This window comes from Mus caroli, chromosome 8 (assembly GCF_900094665.2).
Source record: "Mus caroli chromosome 8, CAROLI_EIJ_v1.1, whole genome shotgun sequence".
NCBI lineage: Eukaryota > Metazoa > Chordata > Mammalia > Rodentia > Muridae > Mus > Mus caroli.
Genome location: NC_034577.1, coordinates 41,416,494 through 41,439,353, shown reverse-complemented (window position 1 = coordinate 41,439,353; position 22,860 = coordinate 41,416,494). Strand labels below are relative to the sequence as shown.

At 47.3% G+C, this 22,860-nt stretch overlaps 2 protein-coding genes across 7 annotated transcripts in view; one reads left to right on the top strand and one right to left on the bottom strand.

The window, feature by feature from the left end:
* Wwc2 (WW and C2 domain containing 2) overlaps nt 1-21,742 on the top strand; it is a 167,194-nt gene extending 145,452 nt beyond the window's left edge. For all 6 annotated transcript variants that reach the window (XM_021169475.2, XM_021169476.2, XM_029480323.1 and 3 more), the window contains 5 exons: nt 1,152-1,316; nt 2,432-2,524; nt 5,557-5,799; nt 15,988-16,115; nt 19,049-21,742. In XM_021169475.2, coding sequence (XP_021025134.1) covers nt 1,152-1,316; nt 2,432-2,524; nt 5,557-5,799; nt 15,988-16,115; nt 19,049-19,115 — 696 coding nt within the window. In that variant the 3' untranslated portion in view covers nt 19,116-21,742. The remainder of the gene's footprint in view (nt 1-1,151; nt 1,317-2,431; nt 2,525-5,556; nt 5,800-15,987; nt 16,116-19,048) is intronic.
* A 624-nt stretch (nt 21,743-22,366) lies between these two features.
* Nucleotides 22,367-22,860, bottom strand: part of Cldn22 (claudin 22) — an 827-nt gene continuing 333 nt past the window's right edge. The window contains exon 1 of the mRNA XM_021171145.2: nt 22,367-22,860. This exon is cut by the window's right edge and continues 333 nt beyond it. Coding sequence (XP_021026804.1) covers nt 22,639-22,860 — 222 coding nt within the window. The 3' untranslated portion in view covers nt 22,367-22,638.

Below are 22,860 nucleotides of genomic sequence, written 5' to 3'. Positions count from 1 at the left end.
GGGCTACTTAATGGTATCAAGGTGCAAAGCCTGTTTCAGTATTAAACATGAAGTAAGAATTCAGAGTTCACCTGGGCTGGCTGAAGTTCTAGCAGAAACCTGTTTTGAAAGATGACATTGATTTGGTTAGGCCCAGTGTCTTATTTGGGGTTCCCATTGCTGTGAAGAGACTCCATGACCAAGGCTACTCTTATAAAGGAAAACATTTAATTGGGGCTGGCTTACAGGTTCAGAGGTTCAGTCCAGTACTGTGCAGGCAGGCAGAGGGAGCTGGAAGTTCTACAGCTTGATCCACAGGTAGCCAGAGGAGACTGCCTTCTGCAGGAGAAACTTGAGCCTAGGACCTCAAAGCCCACCCCCACAGTGATGCCCTTCCTGTAGTAAGGCCACACCTACTCCAACCAGGCCACACCTCCTAATAGTAGCACTTCCCATGGGCAAGCATATCCAGACCAGCACACCTAGGGACCATGAGTATGAAACAGACCCCGGGGGTGAGCAATAAATCCAGTGCCATCATTGCCAGGGCGTTTTCCCTGCCAAGACTGCATTGCCCGTGGGTACATACAGGGCAGGGAGATAAAACTCTCTGGAGAGTCAGGCTTAGGCAACAGCATCTGGTTTATTGCATGTGAACAAACCACTTGTATAATGGAAGCCTATTGACCGCACATTACCTCAATGGATACTGCGTGCTTGCTCATACCACCTGCACCCATGGCTGTGCACCCTGTGTGTGGCCACAGTGGCCAGAAAGAGGGAGTCAGATCCCCCAAAACTAGAGTTGCAGACAGAGGTGAGCTGCCATGTGGATACTGGAAATTGAACCTGGAGCCCTACAAGGGCAGCCAGTGCGCTTAACTACTGAGCCATCTCTCCAGAAGGTATATTGAGTTTTTAATCCTTTGATCATTTTACCTTGTTCTGACAAAGATCAGTTTAATGATAATACATGTCCAAGTAGGGATTCTTCAAAGTAGAAAGCCACTCCCCTCTCTCCTTCCTACAGCATGGTTCTCTGTAGGACAAGCCTTGCCACAGCACTAGAGGACTCTCGGAGTAACTTTAGATATACGCCCACTTCCTAGAAGAATGGCACCCATGTGAACATGCCCCTGGCTCCTTCCGATGAATCGCTACTTCCATTGCAGGTCGATAAGGAGACGAATACAGATGAAGCGGTTGACAGCAATATGGCAGTTCGCCCTAAAGACCGAAGCAGCCTCAGCTCTCGACAGCATCCATTCGTGAGAAGCAGCGTGATTGTGCGCTCACAAACCTTCTCCCCAGGCGAGCGGAGTCAGTACGTCTGCAGGGTAAGGGACAGCGCTGATGATGCAGCGCCAGCAATGGCGGCCTAGCCAGTGAGTGGCCCGCTGAGAGCAGAGACTGTGCCCAGGGCCTGCAGAGCTGACTGAGTAGACTGTCATACCCTGGGGGTTCCTGAAGTTGGTTTGTCTCCCCAAACACTCAGTGTCTTGCTGGCCCTAATGGAATTTACTTGGCAAAGAAGTTGTTTAAGGATTTAGATGCTAAGAATTGTTGAACTCCTATGTTTAGAAACATAAAGTATCTTAAGAAATGTATTTTGCATATTTCGTATGCATTTCTAGCCATGTTAATCTTGCTGAAGAGAAAATGTGAATTGGATTTTACAACAAAAATCATGTTCTAAGACCTCCAGTCCCCAAATCAGGCTCAGTCCTGTGAAGAAAATTACGAGATTTACATCAGTTTCCCAAGTTCTATTTCATGAATTATTTATGAATCACAGTAAATGGATGTAATATTACATACAATAAGAGAGAGAGAAACTTTTAAGTTTCTGAACATATTCAGGCAATAAAATACTTTTATTGAACACTTTCCTAGAAAGTTTTGTAGAACTTTTGTTCTTGTGAGTGCGCCAGACCAGAGTGCTGAAGAAGCCGTGTGGTGCTGTGGGTGGTGGCGCCCAAGCTGTTTCCTGTGCGCTGTGGGAAATGGAAGGAGAGGAGTAGGCATGCGCATCTGGGCAGCACAGGCTTAGTGCTGCCCCCTAGAGAAACAAGCCACCTGTGAGATACAAGGACCGAACTCATTTCATTAAAACAAAACAAAAACAGTTACCTTCACATAGCAGTCTTATCTGCATCCAAAGGCAGCTCTTCAAATTATTTAAGAAAATTAAGTTCAGAAAGCCAAAGAGTAGGGAAGAAATTATTTTTGAAACAGTTTCTTTAAAATACAGCTCATGGGCTAAAGACCGATCAGTCCCCTAGCCTGTGTGAGGCCCTGCTTTGAGCGGCTCGAAAGAGAAGGGGAAAGAAGCAGATAGCTCACATGGCACCTCGCTCCCTGCCTTATCCCATGAACGCCTCTGTTGTGACTGCCACCAGCTCTGTTGGTTATTTGGTAATTATTGTCTTTCCCTTTTGTCTTTGGGCACCAGTTAAATCGCAGTGACAGTGACAGCTCAACCTTGGCCAAAAAATCCTTGTTTGTGCGGAACTCCACTGAGCGGCGCAGTTTGCGGGTCAAAAGGGTAAGTGATCCCCAAGCCAGCCTTGAAGACCATAAATTTCAGAATAGTTGGGGGTGGGCATTGCCAGCTCTTGGGCTGGTCACTGAAGGCCCTGCAGCTGCAGCTCCGAGTCACTTACCGAGCCAGGGGCATGTGTTTAGCCCTGGTTTGGAGTCTGGTGATGAAGGGTGGAAGGAAGCAGGTTTGTCCCCCAGCGTCAGTGAGCTAAACACCCATTTCTGGTGGGGGCTTCCACGTCTCCACCATGGCCAGTTCTTGAGTGATTGTGGGAGAATTTCAACCCGGCACCTCCCTGAGGGAACAGATACTCTACAAAGGAGTAGCCCCGGGGTGCTTTGTAGGGTTTCTGGGGAAGAAGGGGGTGTCGTTTTTTATGACAAATTTTATAACTTGGATAAACAATTATTTTTAGGATTAAAAGTTAATGTGGATAAGACAGGTCTTTCTTCTTTCTACATCCCCTGTCTTCAGAAGCAGCTCTCACTTTTAGGGGATGGCAGCTTTGTGCCATTTTAACACAGGAGGGACAGAGCAGGGCTAGGTTACTCGCAAGCTTAGTTAGCAGAACTCCTTTAGCTAGAAAAAGGTGAATCCTGACGTGGTGCTTAAGTTGGGGGTTTTAGCTGGTTTTAGGGAAGGCAGCTACAGTTCCAGTAAACTGAGAGGGTGGCGTTTTGATTTAGGAATCCTGTCGTGAAAGCTCTATAGAGGTCTCAGTGCAAGGCACAGCAAAGGTTTACCTGCACGGCCTCACAGTGAGTCACGGGATCAGAGAGGACTGCTTGACAGTGCTGTGCCGAGCCCTCCTCACTCTGGCTCCCCAGCCAGCCGTGCCCAGCTCTTCCCAACCTAGTGACAATGCAGCTACATTGAAAATGATACAGGGAATAGTCGTGCGGTAGAAAGCAAGGAGTCAGTGCTGCCCTTTCCACTGAGAGAGCTCGCTGTTGAGCGCCGGTTGCTGACACAGCCCTGCACACAGGTCCTTAAGAGGCTCTGTGCACTTTTGCTGAAGGCGTGCGTGTGTCTAACGTGCATGTGCACGCCACAGCCTGTATGAAAGTCAGAGGACAACTTTTGGGAGTCGGTTCATCTCTCCCACCTTCTGAGGAAGGTCTCTTGTCTCTGCGGCTGCACTGCTTATCCTAGCCTAGGTGGCCTGTAAGCTTCTAACCAGTTCTCCTGTCTGTGTCTCCCATCTTATGGTAGGAATGAGACACGTGCTACCACATTCATACTTGGTTCATTTGTCGTGTGTGCTTAGCATGTTTACTCGGGAGCCATCACCCCAGCCTGGATTTCTGACCCTGAAAGGGAGTCATGTATGCAAAGCATTTGCATGCCTAGATACTTCTTGTCTTGCTGTGGGATCTTGCCCGGGATTGAATCAGGGAACCCTAATAACAATGCTGCAGAAGCTAAACAGATACTGAAGACAAGGCTATTCCAGGCTGGGCCTATTGTACCCAATGTGATGTGGCATTCTTCCTGGGGAGACGTGAGGATGTGTCTACTCATCCCTGACAGGGAACCCACAGACCAAGTGTGAATATCTGCACAGTCCAACTCTTTAATCTTGGAGAGATCTGCTTCAGAACAGGGCCCATAAAGATTCTCAGGTACATAGGAAGCTGTCTAGGAAGGCCATAAGTTCAAAGACAGAATACAAAGTGAGTCTGAGGCCAGCCTGGGAACTTGGTAAATCTGCCTAGAAATAAAAAGAAGGCTGGGGCCGGGGGGTGGGGGGGGNGGGGGGGGGNGGCACATGCCTTTAATCCCAGCACTTGGGAGGCAAAGGCAGGTGTATTTCTAAGTTCGAGGCCAGTCTGGTCTACAAAGTGAGTTCCAGGACAGCCAGGGCTACACAGTGAAACCCTGTCTCAAAAACAAAAAAAAACAAAAAAAAACCAACCAAACAAACACAAACAAAAAAAGGCTAGGGGATAGCTCACTGATAGGATGTTCAGACTTACAAGGTCCCAAGTTCGATTCCCAGAACCATTAAAGGGAAAATAAGTATTTCCGTTTGGGCGAGGTCTCAGTCTGAGTCAGAGAAAGGCGCCCTCATTTGCATCTGTTACGACCACCACGGTTCCTCAGATGTCCAAACTGGAGCACCTGTATCCAGGCTTAGGCATCCCATAGCTTCCATCCCCCTGTTGTGAAGCCAGGTAAGAAACCCTCTCCTCCCAGTTCTAGTCCTTCTCATGTTGTCTTTGTTTAAGTCCTTCCTCAAGTGGGACTGCCTCCTCCTGGGTCCTCTGTTTCTCGACAGCTTCTTAGGGTGGGTACAACATAAGTTCACAGCTCACTGCTGCACACAGCCTCATACTGAATCCTTCCTAATCTTCTGTCTACAATAAGCCCACCCGCATACATTTATTTACTCCCGCCTACCTTATTTCTTGACAAGTGGGCAGGTGGGCCCCGGGGGAAACGGATGTGGAAGTAGATGGTGCACAGTGGGCAGGCAGGAGCTGGAATGGAGACCTCTGGCTGCAAGACAGACCCATGACCCGGGGCTCACTGCCTGGCTCACAGCTGTGGCACTCGCCGTGGGCTATGGTATCCACTTAAAATTGTTTTATTTAAATATTTGGGGGCACTTCATGCGTGGGGGTCAGTGAACAACTTTGAGGAGCTCTCTCCACCCACAGTGTGGGCCCCCTGAGCTCTGGCCGTCAGGCCGAGCCATCTCACCGACCCACTTTTTATAATTTCTGTAGTTTGAAATGATGCAGCTTTTTTTTCTACGCAGCAACTAGTTCATGACAGGCTGGCTTGGAGCAGCTCTGCTGTTCTCACAGAGTCCCAGGCTGGGGGAGCCTCCTCCTCTGGCTTTCTGCTGTGTCCCCAGCAGGAGGCAGAAATGTACAGATCTCAGGGCGCCTTTGACAAGCGTCTGCTTAGAGGTGATTCTTTTCCCACGGTCCTGGCTTTAGCCAAAGCAAGCCATGTGTCCAGTTTTGCCTCCTGTCATGTGCAGGAAGGGCAGAGATAGTAACAGGGGTCTCTGTCGTCTCCCTCTGCAGGCGGTTTGCCAGCCCACCCTCAGGAGGACTGCTCAGGAATGCCCCGTGCGCACATCTCTGGACCTGGAGCTGGACCTGCAGGCCTCGCTGACCCGCCAGAGTCGCCTCAATGATGAGCTGCAGGCCCTGAGAGGCTTACGGCAGAAGCTGGAGGAGCTGAAGGCTCAGGGGGAGACTGAACTTCCCCCTGGCGTGCTGGAGGACGAGAGGTTCCAGAGGCTTCTGAAGCAAGCAGAGAAGCAGGTACTGGGCTCCCGGACCCCGCCAACTGGGCGGGCGGGGCTAGTGCAGCTGCGCCCTGGGGCTGGGTGGCACCTTGGATGAGGTTCCCAACTTGGGCATCTTCCCGTCCTTTTACTACCCTACCACTGTAGTGTCTGCTGTGGTAGTGGCTGTGCCCCAGCTACAAACAGTAGCACCCCACCCCCAGGCGCCTCTGCAGTCTCTGGTAGGAAGGGAGCCCTCCGCACTTCTTGTGTTTCGGCCAGTAGTGCCCTGTGCTTACATTTCAGCACTTTGCCACAGGAGTTATAGAGACATTGCTAATTTTAATGTTCTAATTTTCACTTTCCTGCCTCAAAGATTATATTTTACTTAATAGTATATGTTTGCCTTCCACCCTAAAACATGTATAGAAAATAAGATTGAATCGCTGAATAAACAAATAATTGGGGGGTTGTTCTGTTTGGAATTGGGGAGTTTTTGGTTGGTTGGTTGGTTTGTGGTACCTCAGTATGTAGCCCTGGCTGGCCTAGAACTTGCTATGTAGACCAAGCTATCCTCAAAGAAATTCACCTGCCTCTGTGTCCAGAGTGCTGGGATTAAAGGCAAGTGCTATCGTGCGCAGATTAGATTGTTAGGGGCTTTATGCTGTTGTCTTGGGGGGGGGGGTTGTTTCTGTTTGAGAAAGCTTCTCACTGAATAGCTTGGGCTATTTAAGAATGCCTTCAATCTCAGCCCCTGGGATACAGAGCCAGAAGAATATATGTAAGTTCAACACCAGCCTGGTCTACAAAGTTCCAGGACATCCAGGGCTATATAATGAGGCCCTGTCTCAAAACAGAAAAGAGATCATATAATCCCCCTGCCTCAGCCTCCCAAGTGCTGGGATTACAGTTATGTACCATCCTGCCTAGCAAAAATCAAATATTTTTTAAAATGATTATTCATTTATTTTATGTATGAGTACACCATTGCTCTCTTCATACACACTAGAAGAGGGCTCAGACCCATTGCAGATGGTTGTGACCACCATGTGGTTGTTGGGAATTGAACTCATGACCTCTGGAAGAACAGTCAGTGCTCTTAATCACTCAGCCATCTCTCCAACCTCCAAAAATCAATTATTTTAAAGGGATTGTTTCTAATGTGTGACCTAAATATTACCGAATCTGCCTAAGTATAATATTGATTCATTCCCAGGGTTAGGATTTACATTTTTGCTTAGCAATCTATATTCATTTCTGCATGTAATCTTCAGGTAGAGCTTTTCATACAATTGACATGTTACAAGTGCTTAAGCATTATTTTCATTTAATATAATTCTTAGGATAGGAATCTGAGTACAGACAATACTTCCTTGAAGTTTCTGATAGGAAAGGATCCTCCCCATAACAAGTTTGTCTTTTGAACTGAAAGGCTTGGTCCCACCTGTGCAGTGTTGAGAAGCGACTGGGCCACAAGAACTTTAAGATTAGGGGCTAGAGAGATGGCTCAGTGGTTAAGAGCACTGACTGCTCTTCCAAAGGTCCTGAGTTCAAATCCCAGCAACCACATGGTGGCTTACAACCATCTGTAATGGGATCTAATGCCCTCTTCTGTGTGTCTGAAGACAGCTACAGTGTACTTACATATAATAAATAAATAAATCTTTAAAAAAAAAAAAAGAACTTTAAGGTCTTCTGCAAAAGATTTCCTAGCTGACAGAGCTGTTGGAAGGTGGGGGTTTAACAGGAGAGGAGTCATGGGGGAGCCTTTAAGAGGCTTTCATTCCAGATGACCCTCTGAGCTCCACCACACTCTCTCTTCACAGTTATCTCCTGCCTCCATCAGTAGGTTCAGACGCAGCAGAGCTCCGGGTCGGAGGAAGCCAACCTTTCCCTCTGTAAGGTGTTCTCTCAGGTGTTTTGCTGTAACAACAGAAGGCAGCTGCAATATTGATGAACAGACCTGACAAATCTAAGATTTAAAGATTCATTGAATTGTAAGCACTATATGCCCACAATTTCAACAAACATCTAGGGAAATAGAACTAAAGAAAGGAGGTTGAAAGGTCCTCTATCGCCAGGCAGTGGTGGCACATGCCTTTAATCCCAGCACTTCGAAGGCAGAGGCAGGCGGATTTCTAAGTTTGAGGCCAGCCTGGTCTACAGAGTGAGTTCCAAGTCAGCCAGGGCTACAGAGAAACCCTGTCTCGAAAAACAAAAACAAAACAAAACAAAAAAAAAGAGAAAAGTCCTCTATATCTTAACGAAATGACAGCAGAAACTTAAAATTACCCATAAAGAAACATCAAGTCTATATATAAGTTCCACCAAAATTTTCAAGAACAAAATGTCTCAATTCCTTATACTCAAAGAACATGCCACATCTGTGCAGCCAACTCCCTGATTTTAAAAACAGGAGATATAATCAAGAGGGAGAAGCACAGGCTGGTGTAACTGTGATAGCAAATGCAGAGCTCCTCTAACTAAAATCCCAGCAAACAGAATCTAATGCCATATGTTTTTAAAACACGTTTCTGTTTTCTATATTGGAACAATATATTTCTACACTCTGTTTCTATATTGAACTGTGGAAAGATTTTTTTTTAATATTAAAATTTTTATTTGTATACGCACTTAACAGACTTCAAAGGGAAGCTATCAGGCAACTTGATAGGTATACGCAAATATTATAAAAGGCAGTAGTCATTAATATTTACAATTCTCATGACACTCCTTAACCTGATGAAAAATAACAGAAACAAGACGTACTCCTAAACAAAACAAACAGAAAATCATTTCTTTAAAATCAGCTGAGTGTGGTGACCCATGCCTTTAATCCCAGCACTGCAGAGGCAGAGGGAGATGGGTCTGTGATGTGGAGGCTGTAATGCGTGGTCTATGTATTAGCGCTCGGCCAGCCAGGGCTATCGGGTGAGGCCCTGTCTCAGAAATCAAACAAAACAACAGAATAACAACCAAAGTAAATTGTGTGAGTCACTGTTCAATTGCAGTGAAGGGGCTCAGTCTATTAACAACATGACAAGGAACATGGCAGCACACAGGCGGTCGCTGGAGAGAAGCTGAGAGCTACATCCTGATTGATAGGCAGAGAGGCTGGGCCTGCCTGGTTGTGGACTTCTGAAACCTCAATGTCCACCCCCAGCAACAACTTCCTCCAACAAGGCCACTCCTCCTAGTCCTTCTAATCCTTTCAAACAGATCCACTCCCTGGTGACTAAGCATTCAACTGTATGAGCCTGTGGGAGCCATTCTCACTCACACCACCACACAGGCACTGGGCACCCTTCAACACTGTATTAACAGCTGTAGTCCGCACCCTCAGAAGAGCAAAATGACTGAAAAGAAAAAAAGCTGTTATTATTGGCAGGTAGCACAGATGCCTACATTAAAATAAAAAGAATCTGAGTCAGAAAAGCCGCCATGTTCTTTCAGGTAGTTTGCAAGATGGGCAACACAGAGTGGAACCTGTTGTCTCTCTCTCCAAGTGCGCTACGGTGAGTAGCCATGGCTGGCATAACAGAGGACACCCTAAAGGAGGAAGGCCATGGTTTTTACCTCATAGCCTCAGAGGGTTCAGGCAGTGGTCGCATGGTCCCTGCACATAAACAGAGGCTCCTGGTTATAAGAGCAGGGGGTGGTTGGGGGAGGCTCTTCTCATGGCAGAGAGGTAGGGGTCAGGGCCAAGGCCTGGCCTTTCAGGTGCCCTGCTTGGGCTCACTGCACCATGTGGCTGCACAGCCCTAAATTTCAACATATGAGCCCCAGTGGAAACTTTGTATTTAACCTTTAATGTTTTAAATGGGCAGTGGTGGCACACGCCTTTAATTCTAGCACTTGGGAGGCAGAGGAGGGTGGATTTCTGGGTTCAAAGCCAGCCTGGTCTACAGAGTGAGTTCCAGGACAGCCATGGCTATATACAGAGAAACCCTGTCTCAAAAAATAAAATAAAATGAAATAAAATAAAGTAAAATGTTTTATGTACCACCCAGAAACAACTACAGAGCTTAAGTATTGACATTTATAACATTATCAATGAATAGTATCAAGTAGTAAATTTGGTATGCATTGTAGGTAAAATTACAAACTTTACAGTGCCTACAGAACTAATACCACACTCAACTAAAAGAGGGTTCAAGATGCCTGCTAAAGGGCCAGTAAGTGACTATGTTCAACTTTGGGGCCATCATGTCATCTAAGTCACCACTACAAGGCCATTTTACCACAAAAGGAACCACCAAGAACCATAGGGAGGCTGAAGAGACGGCTCGGGGTTAGGAGAGCTTCCTGTTCTTCCCTGAAGAGACGGCTCGGGGTTAGGAGAGCTTCCTGCGCTTCAAGACAAAGAGTTCAGGGCCAAGCACCCACATAGGCTGCTTACAACTGCTTGTTAGCTAAGCCGGTGGCGGGGCAGATCCTGTCACTTACATAGCCACCAACAGACACATACATATACATAATTTAAAATTAAAATAATTAAAAAATTGTAGATACGTGACTATGGCCGTATTCCAGCAAAACTTCACTTAAAAAATATCTGGCAGACCATAGTTTACCGATCATTAACACGGAAGAATTACTAGTACACAGCAGTTGGCTTCCTACAATGGACCATCCAGTCTATTCCAGGCAAAATGCCTATGTGCTTCTTTATGGATGTTGAAGAAAAAGAAGGGAGGGGATTCACCCTTCAGTAGTTGGGATTTATTAAAATAGTCAAGAGTAGCTCGACAGTGTGGAATTCGGAAGGAGCAAGAGACGGATATTAAGTCAGTAATTCTCAACCTTCCAAATGCTGTGACCCTTTGACAGTCTCCCTCATGTTGTGACTCCCAGCCATAAGATTGTTTTGTTGCTACTCTAGAACTGTAAGTTTACTACTGTTTCGAATCACAACATAAATATCTGTGTTTTCCGATGGTCGCGACCCACAGGTTGAGAATCGCTCTATTAAACAGAGCCCAGGAACAGGCACATGTGTGTGGAGGACTGCTGTGCAGTACAGGGACATGTCAGTCAGAGGACAGAAGGCAGGAATGCACTTGGGGATGTAGCTGAATGGCAGAGCATTTTGTGGTGTCCCTGAGGACCTGGGTTCAATTCCCATGCCAGGAAATGGATTTGCCACACAGAGCCCAAAGGCATTATGCCTCTACTCCACATTTGCTGTTTTGAATAAAAATGTCTCCCATGGGCTTTCGTACTGGAGCGACACTATCATCAGGACACTATTGTGAAGGGTTAGGCGGCATGGCCTTGTTGGAGGAGGTGTGTCACTGGGCATGGGCTTTGAGGTTTGGTGTGAGATGCATTTGTGGATAGTTCTGTAGGTGTTTTTGTTCTTATCACTGGCTCTCTCCTGGCCTGTGGATTAAGCTGTAGCTCTTAGCTACTTCTCCAGCACAGTGCTGCCTACCACAATGCCTCCTGTCATGATGATAATGGACTAAGCCTCTGAAACTGTATGCCAGCCTGTTACACGCTTTATCTAATAGTAGTTGTGTTGGTCATGGCATCTCTTGATAGTGTGTAAAAATAAACCCCAGACAGAGCATGGACTTAAACATAGAAAAGGAAAGTTGGAACCTGTAGTACCAGAAGAAATAGGACCGCTTCCCCTCACGTGTTGATTGTGGCTCTCCCATGGCTGTTCTACGCCCGACCTCGCTGGAGCCAAGGCAGGGTAGGGTGACTGTTGAGAGTCTTGAAGGCCCAAGTGAAGTGGAGCCCCTGTGGGCTTCTCTAAGATGTGCCTAGTGGGTGAGGCTCCTGCCAAGCCCAAGGTCAGCCATCATCCCGCAGGACAGTTAGAGGGGCTTTGGCATCTCTGGCCAGTTACAGAATGGGATAAAGGCTCCTTTTGAAAGTTTAAGAGCCACAGTGTACTACTTTCTGATGCTTAAAACGTTGTATTTTACTCTCTGGTTCTCCTGTTGTTGGATTGTTGGAAGTGTAGCGAGCATTAGGTGACTTGTCTTCTCCTTCCACACTCATGATGCCCTTGGTCGTGTCCATGTCCGGCCAGTGCTTAGAAAATGGAGGAAATACAAAACCCAGCAGCCAGTGCATTCAGAACCTGGAACAGTTGTTCCTGTAAAAAATTAGTCTTGTAATGCTTGGTGCCCTTAGCCTAGGTGTAGACTCCAGGGGCCTGCCTCGTGCAGACCTCACTCCTTTGCTTTTTCCATGTCACAGGGCCCTATGAGTCCCCTCTCCTTGGTGGTCATCTGCAGAACTTACCCTTTGCTATCTATTTTCTGTTCTGTTGCCCCGCCCACTTGAGACTCAGGGAGTGAGTTGAGTGAACCTCCATTTACTGCAGAGAGGGTGAGAGCAGCAGACGGATGAGGAACTGCCCCACGGGGACTGCAACAAGCTCCAGGAATATCAGCGGTGAATGTTCCTAACATCCTCGTGTAAAGCTTGTGCTGTCCTTGTCCCTCCGTTCTCATGAACTGTTCTGAAATGGGGACCTTCAGGTGCTGTGTTGCCAATCTCTCAAGATGTTACACTGGGGAAAGAAATGGCAGAGGAAGGACATAGTGGCCGCTTAGCTTCCTGGGTACCAGCACCTGAGACCCGTTGTTTGTTTGGATTTTCCTGCATCTCATCTTAGCCTGTTTTGCAAGGCCTAGAAATAGGGTTGCAGGCAGACCTGCAAACACAATATGAAATTGACATAACTCCATGTAAGTGATCGCTTTGAAGACTGTCACTGCCATAACAGTTTGTATGATGTAGGAGGCAATTCAACTTATACCTCCTAATTATTAGCACTTTGTTATTGGTGTCACAGGTGTCGTTATAACACTGGTACTAGGCATACCCTCACAGATGCACCCCCAGTGCATGCTCAGCACCAGTCACTGTATAGCTCTCCTCGAGTATCACGGGCCTTGTGATTTGGTACAGTCACAACACAGCCCATAGCAGGGCATCGCCGAGTGTGGTGGCTCCCTTGCCAGCAGTTAGTTACCGCTGCGCTGCATGTGTGTTGCTCACAGAACAGGTCCCATGCAACACACAAGGTGGTCTTCTCATACATAAGGCAGAATCTGATCCCTAGAGCTCAGAACTGCCTGGAAACCCTGGATCGTTCCGTTCCAGTTTGAACTGAAAAGCTCAAGGAGAGGCTGTGGGTGTCCAGCGCTTGCCTTGCGAGCCTGAGCCCAGGGCTCCACCCCCATTACTGCATGACATGGGGCATGAAGATGCCCACTGTAATCCCTACACTGAGGAGATGGAGGTGGAAGGGCCAGAAGTTCCAAGGTTACCCTCTGCTACATAGCAAGTTCAAGGCCAGCCTGGGCTACAGGAAACCTGGTCTCAATAAAACAGGAATTCCCAAGAGTCATAGCTCGGGGGGTGTGTGTGGGGGTGGGGGTAGAGCACTTGCCTGACACATGAAAGGCCCTGGTCCCATTCCATTCTGTAGGGTGAGAAAGTCAGAGCTCCAGTGGCCACGGTTCCCTTTCTCCCTTAACCAGACTTCCCATCCCAGCTTTGTAAGCTTGCCTTAAAGACTGACACCTGAGAATTCTCCCCAGGAAAAGGATACTTTGTCTCAGCATGAGTCTGTGGTTGTCCCCATACTAATGATGGCTAGCAGATGGCTAGCCCCCTGGTTTCTACAGTCATGATGGTGGCTACAGTCATTGGCACATAGATGAAAGGCCGTGATCCTAGCAGAACACTGACCCTTGCTCTCCTATAAGTTCAGTTTCAAAATCACTTTGCCACCAAGATAATGAGATAAGAAGGTGGAAGCTCTGGGGACTGGGGTGGAGCCCAAGATAAAGACATCCTCTTTGATAGAAGTGGAAATGGATACCAAGGCCCTAAGGCACGTGTGCCGACTGGGCAGGTCCTGTGGTCCCACCCCACAACGGTGTCACAAGGACAGTTAAATTGCAACCTGAGTTTTGGAGGAAGGGCTGCCTGTCACAGCTGGTGCCAACCCCTCCACACACTCTGTCGCTGGTCCCTCTGCCTGAGACAGCTTTATAGCAAGCAGCCATGCAGGGCTCACTCAATAGGGCCTATTTATACTGCTTTAAAAATGGCTTGAGTCCCTGAGCACAGAGAGGTTTTGTGTTCATTGTTACCAACTCTGTGGTTGTATAAACCATATGTATCCCGTACGTCTTTCCTCTCCATCTGAAGTTTGAGATAAATAGCTCTGACGATCCAGACTGCTCAGCTGTGAACCTTTCATTATGGCTGCAGAAGTGGGCACTCGCCTCAAATGCATCTTCTGCTCCCTCTTCTCCTTCACCCCCTGGACATCGTGCTTAACCTGCGCGCATGGCCCCTTTCCCTGTGGTGCTGGGGACCTTTGACATTCTCCTCAGGTCCTCAGTAAGTGCTACCGATGACCCTGCCAATGGCCATAAAAACTGCATCATAGAGAAGCAGTGCTTAAGTCAGCGGCAGACGCTGGATCTACCTCCCTCCCCATCCTCCATACCCCTCCTGATGGCGGCAGAGAGCCTCTATAGCTTATAATAAACGAAGCGTTGGTGTTCTCAGATTGCACGTCCCCCTTAGGAAGACTGTAAGTTGAGACTGTTGTGTTCCGAGTTTTATCAGGCCCCTTAACGCGCCTGTGAGTCGCTGGGCCTTCTGTAGGCCAGGCTCCCATCACAGAGGCTGAGGGCTGATTGCCCTTTCTGGAGTAGGAAGCAGAGCAAGTGGCCAGTTGTCCTGAGCCATAGGAGAGGCAGAGGTGGGCTGAGGGAGGACCCTGTTCTTCCTAAGAAGCAGAAATTTCTGTTTCTTCTTAGGTTGTCTCTCTGTCAACATGCCAAAGTGCCTGGGTACTAGAGGGTGGTGGTGTTTTGTTTAAAAAGAAAAGAAAAAAACCTTCAAGTGATACATATGCTAACATATTTGAGAGTTGGACTACCCTGAAAAAAATGCCAGAGATATGAATAATTAATACTGTTGTCTTGTTCTCTAATTAATACTGTTGTCTTGTTCTCTAAAGTCCTCAGTGCTCTCGTTGTGTGGGGAGCAGAAGCTATGCAGGTTTCATAATGGCTGTTGAGGAAGTTCACAGCAGACCAAGACCTTGAGGAGACTCCACGAGGGGTGGTGGGGGAGGTGACAGGGAGTCCAGAAGCCGACCAAGCAGTCGTATTACAGCCAGAATGGACAGGGTGTCTGTCCGTTAGAGTGAAAAGAGCATTTTAAATTTTTATGCACATTTCATTCTCTACCCTTTTCTCTTGTTTTTCTCGTTTGTTATACTTCATCTGTCTTGTTCACAGCTCTGCCCTGCCTTCTGTTAGACTGTAGCCTCCAGGAAATGTTAACAGGACAGAGTAAACAGGAGATAGGAGATTGAATGATGCGTTGGTTGGCTCAGGTACCAAATGGTTTAGGTAGATTGGCTCATTTAAACTCCAAACAGACCTTTGAAGTACTTAGAAAGAAACTATGGCCCAGGGCTAGCCAGGCCCCTAGCCCAGGCTGCCAGCCAGTAAGTGAGCAAAAGGGAATTCCGAAGTCAGATGGCTCTGCCCCAGAGTCTGCCATCTTTACCACTGACAGACTCTTCTTACTGAAGGCCATCAGTATGGATTTGCTGATTAGGTCACCAAATGAGTGAGATGTGGAAGTGGCCATTATATATATTACACACACACACACACACACACACAATATCTACATGTCAGCAGCAGTAACCTAGAGAATGAATTTTAGTAAAGTCTTAGTCAGCAGTGAGAACGTGGTTCTTTAAGGGCCCTAAGGGGAGGGTGGGTACAGAGAAAGTTCCTGTGTGAGCGCCTTGAGGTCTACCTGCGTGTTATTGCTTAGTAGGTTGGTTGTACACCAATGAAGGTCTTTAATTGGCTATGTTACATAGGAACTTGGGGCTAGGAAGGTAGAAAGAGTTGACAGTGTATTTGCCAAAACGTTACCCGTTCACTTTCTTGGAAAGAGCGCTAGTTTTCAGGTTTATGTTTCGTTGTTTGGGTTTTGTTATTGCTGTTTTGGTTTGGGTTTTTTGATTTTGAGAGTTCTTAGGCTTTCCAGCTGTAAAAATCTTAAACGTGATTAAAATGAACTCACCCTGGATCAGGCGTGCCTCCTCCCTTTGGCATGAGCTGAGCGTGTGGGCTCTGTCCCCTGCTGCCCAGCTTGCCTCCCCCCAGCTTAGCCCTGTGGCGTGCCTTCAGGTTTCAATCTGTATTTCCTTTTCCAGGCTGAACAGACGAAAGAGGAGCAGAAGCAAGGCTTGAATGCAGAGAGGTTGATGAGGCAGGTCTCCAAGGATGTGTGCCGACTGCGGGAGCAGAGCCAGAAGGAGCCTCGGCAGGTGCAGTCCTTCAGGTAAACACCCACTGGGAGGCTCCAGGCATGACAGCGTCTGTCAGTCTGTCTCCTCAGGATTCAGAGCCACCACCACCATCCTCACCACCACCACCCTCCACCCTTACCATCCACCAGGAGCACATCGCATTGAGAAACCTTGTCCCTGGATTTAGAAATGTACACAAGCATCGCAGATCTTTGGGGGCTTTGTTCACTCATTTTCTGGACATTCCTTGAGTACCCTCTTCTCTCTCTCTCTCGCCCCCCCAGCCCCCCCCCCCACCTTGCACTGTGCTAATCCCTACAGTACAGCAAGAGAACGCACACTTCTGCTCCTACAGAGAGCCTCCAATCTGAGACAGATTCCACAGCCACCACAGTGCTATACGGAGCCTTTATGGGCAAGGCAGGAATTCCGAGAGCATATAATATAGGAAGAATCTAATCTGCGCGGGCCTCTGTGCAGGCTCCAGGTCAGCTCAAAGGAAGGCATCATTGGAGGTCTCCAGGCTGAGGTGGGTGTGAGCCACCCAGCTGGGCTGTATGTAGCAGAAGCTGCCCCCCCCCCCCCGCAAGCTTGTCAGGTAAAGCAGGTCTGAGAGCCCACACTGAAGGATTTCAGGGGTGGCTCTGGTCCTGAAGGAACCCTGCCTCCAAGTAGAGAGCCTGTGGGAGCAGGAGTTCAGGGCACAGTGTGAGGGGAGACACATCCTGCCTGGGTTAACCATGCCGGGAGACAGCACCGGCATCTCCAGCCAGTGGACAGTCAAAAATCAAACCATAAAGCAGGGTTAGAGTGGGAGTTATCACCGAGATAAAAAGAGGAGCCTACAGATGCAGTGTGGCGGTTCCCACGGGGAACAAGGGTTGTTCAAGAGAGTCAGCGGTGTGGTTGGTCCTGGAGCCGAGGATCAGCAGGGACGGACTGTTGGACACTGGAACATAACAGAAAAGAGAATTAACATGTTCCCAGATTGTGACACAGAGGCCTCAGAGATCATGTCAGATGATGGCCAAAGAGTAGGAGGGGTGATCACAGGAAAAGGGTCACCTTCCTCTGGCTTAGGTTTTTATAGAGAAGTCCTTAGAGAGCTTCTCAGCTTAGGCCAGCAGATGGTTCCGTGACAAAGGTGCTCACAACCAAGCTTGGTGACCTGAAAGCAAAACCTGGAACCCACATGGGGAAAAAGAAGTCCTTCCCATAGGCTGTGTCTGCTCTGATCTCCACACACGCACTGTTCACTTGTACACATAAACACACACTCTTCCCCCACATGCACATGTGTGTGCACACATAACTAAATACAAATAAATGTAAAGGGAAATGTAGAAAAAGCTTTTAGGTTGTGGAGAGAAATGAGAAGAAAGGCTATGTGGAAGCAGGAAAGAGGGGACTCATGGGGGGGGGGGGGGGGGGGGGGGGGGGGGGGGGGAGAGGGGCAGTGCTGAAGGTGAGATGAGTACCACAGCTTCAGTGAGGGCACGGGAAGAGGAGGTGTCAAAGGGCCTGTTGTGAGGGCTTGGGTTTCCCTGCCCACTGAGCTACACAGCCTTGATAAGGAAGTGCTGCTCCTCGTGCTTTAGCCATGGAGTGGTGGGCGGGCCCCTTCCTGCTCAGGATGCTTCTACAGGAGACAGTGTTGTCAGCTATGGAAAACCTTACAATTTCCTGTTAAAATCCAAAGAATGCAGAAGCACTCCTGTTCCCTGTAAGAAACCCACCTGTCCTGATGTGGTGGCAAGGGCCTCTTATCCCAGCAGGATAAAAAAGGAAAAAGACAAAGAAACCAAGCCATTGGTCTCACAAGGCAGGTGATGAGCAAGCTTGGTGGAGTGAGATAAGGCACACCACGTGAGGGCAGTATGACACCCATGACAGCCAGGCGGAGCCCAGGCACAGCTCCACACAGCCTCTGGTGTCCCTGGGTGTCATGTTGCTAAGGTGAGGCCAACCAACAAGGATTCCGTGTGACTCTAAGGCAGGTGCTGCCACTGGCCATGAGGTTAAATCCTAGCAGGCGTCAGCGGGGCTTGTGGTCGCCCAGACATCATGACCACACTGTCCACCAGTGTTTCTAACACCCTAGCTCATCCTTAAGGGAACGGAGTCAATCGTAAAGGATGCAGTGTCACAAAGTGATCTGTCCGGTGTCCTGCTTCTACTTGGCCTCTCTCTCCTTGCACTTCAGAATAGTCACCGAGTTGTTGGTTTTCTCCCTCTGCACTGATTCTTGTGTGTTGAGGGGGTGTGCACGCACATGCACACACACCATATGTAAATTAATGAACAAATTAGAAAAGAAGGCAGAGAGCAACTGAGGAAAGCGGGGCAGTGCCTCTCCCTATCCATCACATGAACATGATCTTTCCCATCCATCACACACGGACATCATCACGTCTGCCCTTGGTACCTGCCTCTGCCTTCATGTGAGTTACACGCTTCCTGTTCGCATGGATTCCACGGGGTCTCTGGGAATTTCAGGTCAGGATCTGGGCCCTTCTGAATCTTCTCCTACCCTGACTTAGAAATTCCAACCATAGCCTAAGATCTACCCCCAGTAGATTACACACACTTTTCCGTTGGAACCTCTGAGTGAAACTTACACTTTGTCTGTAGAGGATTTACAGCCAGAGGAGCTGTAATGTGCTACCCGCTTTAAGCCAAAGAAGACTCAGCCTGGGGAGATGGTTCAGAGAGAAAGAACCTTTGTTACCACGCCTGGTGGTCTGAGTCCAATCCCCAGGGTGGCCCTGGAGGAAGGAGAGACTGACTGCCACTCCTACACCTCCTACACATACGTTAAATAAAAAACAGCTATAAAATAAAAAAATATTAAAACCAAAGGCTCTTGTGATTTCAAGAGTAGTGTCTGGGGTCGTGAAGACAGCCTTAGGCCTCTTGGAATTCGCAGAATCATAATGTAAACTGTCTTCTCCCTCTCTCCCTTCAGGGAGAAGATTGCCTACTTCACAAGAGCGAAGATTAGCATCCCATCACTGCCCGCTGACGATGTGTGATCCTGCCTGTGGCTTAGCACCGCCTCTCAGCTGCTCACTTGCCAAGGGAGGGGCAAAGACTGAATATTTACTTTTTTTGTTTTCATTTTTGTTGGGGGCGGGGCTTGTGTTTCCTGTAATATAACTCAACTCTTGAAGAGCTTCCGTTTCATACCAGCTTCATCAGGTTTATTTGTAAAGTACTTTGAATGTAACTCTTACATGCTTTGAGAAGAAAAAAAAAAAATCACCTAACAAAACTTGGGCAATATGGTCCAAATCTGGTCCACAAGTGTTGTACAGTGTGCATGTGTTACCACTGGGCTTCGCTGCAGGGTGGAACTCAGGGAACACGTGCCCGGTGTCTGCCCGCTGAGCCGACTGCAGCAGGCAGCTGTCTAGCTGCCCGTGAGGCTGGTGCCACAGCATACCTTTGAACTAGAGAGCCACACTCTCCATCTGAGCGAGCATCTCTGAGCCCACCCGGAACACCTGCCCGGTTCCTTCCATCACCCACATCTGACCACCTTGTCTCTGCAAAACCCTTTCTTTCTGCCCTCTTAAACTTATCTAGAGAAAACAAGAGTGTGAAAGCCGAGGGCAGAAGCAGAGGTGTACTCCTGCTATAGAGAGCTGCAGTCGGGGGCAGAAAGGAAACTGCGGGGAAGGGAGGCAGCTTTCAAAACCACTGAGAAGACTGCAGATGCTTGCCTGGCCACTGCTTCTATCACAGTCTGCATCTGCAGGGCAAGGTGGCCCCGGCCTCTGATGACAGTGCAGGCAGTGCAGAGGGGGCACGCCCATATCCATTAGAGGAGAGCTGAGGTCGGGGCGCATCATAATGAGATCAAACTTGCCAAACAGAAGAGACTTTGTCATCAGGTTTCTACACTCACTAGGAAGTATTTTGTAGCTGTCATCTTCGGGAGATTCTGTCAGGGATGCATAAAAGGTAGTTGGAAGCAGAAACAAAGGGTGTGGCCGAGGAGACTCGGACTTGGTGTGGACTGGATCATTTTATATCTTCTGGATGAACAAGCAAGCTTGACCTAGAAATTGGTCAAAGAGCCATGCTCTTCAGGCTGGGTCTTAACTTCCCAGACCCCAGGCACTTCTTTAAAAAAAAAAGACTCGGTTTAGCTTAGCCAGCATAAACATGTTAAAATAAATACTTTTTCAGGTAATTTAAACCGCACTCACATACTCTGTCATACTGGAAGAAGCCGTGTTTTGATGAGCCATCTTATATAGCAAGCTAAATTATTTTTTAATGCAAAATAATTTTATAGGAATTAATAGAAGAAAGGCGAAGGGGAAAAATCTGTTTTAAAAAAAGTTAGGTTCTGCTGGAATCCCCATTAGTAAGGATTTTTATTTTCTTGAATCTATATTTTAGAAAGTTCATTTTTATCAGAATCAAAGTTCATACTCAGCCAGAATTTTAATTATCAAGTGACTGCACCTAAAATGTAATCATTTCCCCCTAAACATTCCATACCGTGTATCCAGCTTCTCACTAGGTGTGACTGGACAGGACACTACTTGGAGCTACAAGAAGCCTGGTGGTGGGCTGAGCACAGACCTCCCACGCTGCCCGGTGCCCTGTAGGTAACTGGAGGAAGGGGCATGCTGTCCACCCTTCCTGGTCAGGATCCAGTTGAGCAGCAGAGGTTGACTTAATATAGCTCTAAATGAAGGTGCTGTCTTCAGCATCATAGTTTGACCAGTGAAAATGTTCATAGAATTTTGTGTAGTTGTACCGTACGATTTTATTTTCTTCATTTATTTATTTACGGTCTTATTTATGTTCTGTTTAATATATAGTTTGGTTCTGGCCATTTTAAATGTTGGGCTTACAAGAGGCTATATTGAAGTATTTACAGCTATATGATCTTCATCAGATTTATCGCTAACTTTTTGTAATACAAAAAGTGTCAGACTACGAGTATTAAAGAATAAAGTGTGTCTCAGGCTGGTGGCTCAGAGCTGTGACTGAGGGACTTTGGTTTTATTTTATAAAACACGCTCATTTCTAACATGAGAGAAACTATTTGTTCTGATAGAATCCTTTCTCCACACTCTGAAAGTCAGCAATCGTGTTGTGCTTATACAGGCAGCTTTCTGTAGGTCTGTCACATTTGTATTGACCCAAATGATTAAAAAAAAAAATTTTTTTTACTAACTTGATCACAAAACCATATGGATGAATAAAAAGTTTAATATTATAAAAAATATTTTTAAACTTAGAATTTATTCTGCACAGGGTAAAAAGAGTTTAATCTTTAGCTCTCAAGTTTGGATTATCAGTATATTACAATTTTGTCTATCAGACTCAAGTGTTACAGGTACAAGGAGGATATTAACTTGCCAAATAACAAAGTTTAGCTGAGTCTCTGTAGCATACAAATTAAATACATTTAAACTCTTTTTGCTATGTATTTATATTGTATTAAATATGAGAAGCTCAGGACTCAACTAAACGTTTAATCAGGTTACATTCTGGAAATGTTTCTGTTTTCATTTGTCCTGTTTGCAATGGTGTGTAAATATATCACCCAGATTAACTCCTGTTGCTGCACTTGCCCTGTGTCTGTGGATGAAAAAAATTCAGTGATTTTTTTAAACAATACATATTTCCTAATACTGCATTTTAATGTTGCTTATTCAATTAATTTCCCTGATTGGCACAAATACAAGAATCTACTTGAACCATGTATTGAGCAAATATAAAACGTTCCACAAAGAATTCCTCAAGCCAGAAATTTGTCGTGAATAATTCTTGTTTAGACTGTATCCCTAAATGAGATAGGATATTTTCATTGCTCAAGGAAAACAAGGACTGGCGGTACGTGGTCCCCTGCTAAACCTCCAGAGCTGACAGTGTCTCCTTCAAGAGGAGACAGCCAGCCCAGGAGGCACTGCCCACAGACACCAGTCCTGCCCCCTGCCACCGAGCCAAGGCAGGCTGGACATTCCACTGTGCAACACGGCACAGACACAGGAGGGCTTTTATGTGACAAGAATTCTTCCCCTAAGATTGCCCTGCTCAGCCCCAGGCATGGATGAATGTGTGTGATGTAGAAAGGACTCTCTTTGAAAAAGAGGTGTCCCCTCTCTCACTGATGAGCCTGTAAAGAATTTTTTTAACTCTCATCAGTTGTCACAGTTGTCTCACTATCCACTGAGACCTTAGCTTCCTAAGTCATCATAGACACCGAAAAGCATGTGATCTGTCTCCCAAATGATTGCTCTCAATACAGAAGTGCTCAGTTAACGTTTTATTTACAGGTGCCCTGTGTGTGCACAGTCGCAGCCTAGTTTATGCACAGTAAAGACAGATTCCATCAATAGGTCCTCACCCACTTGGCCTCCATAGAGAAAGCAAAAGTGCTTTACTCAGTGGTAGAACTTGTGTCTAAAGAGGATATTAGCCACGGGAGGGAAGTAAGCATTTCAGAAAGTCAGAAGCAGTCAGTAGGGGTGATTAAAGCGGGAGTCTACCAAGTCCCACTGAGTAAGATTAGAGACGCCACTGAGCCCGGGCTTAGATTTCTGGATTGGCTTGCTTCAGCTCCAGATGCTGCTGGTGGTCTCGAAGTCCCGCCACTGCATAGCGACCCGAGGCTGCAGGAGCTGGGCTCGAGCAGGCTGCACAGTGAAGCACACACCCTCCTAGCACCAGGCAGAAGCCAGCAAACCAGCCCAGGAACAGGGCCTCCCCAAACTCCCACCTGGGCACAATCTCAGGCATGGTCTCATCCCAGAA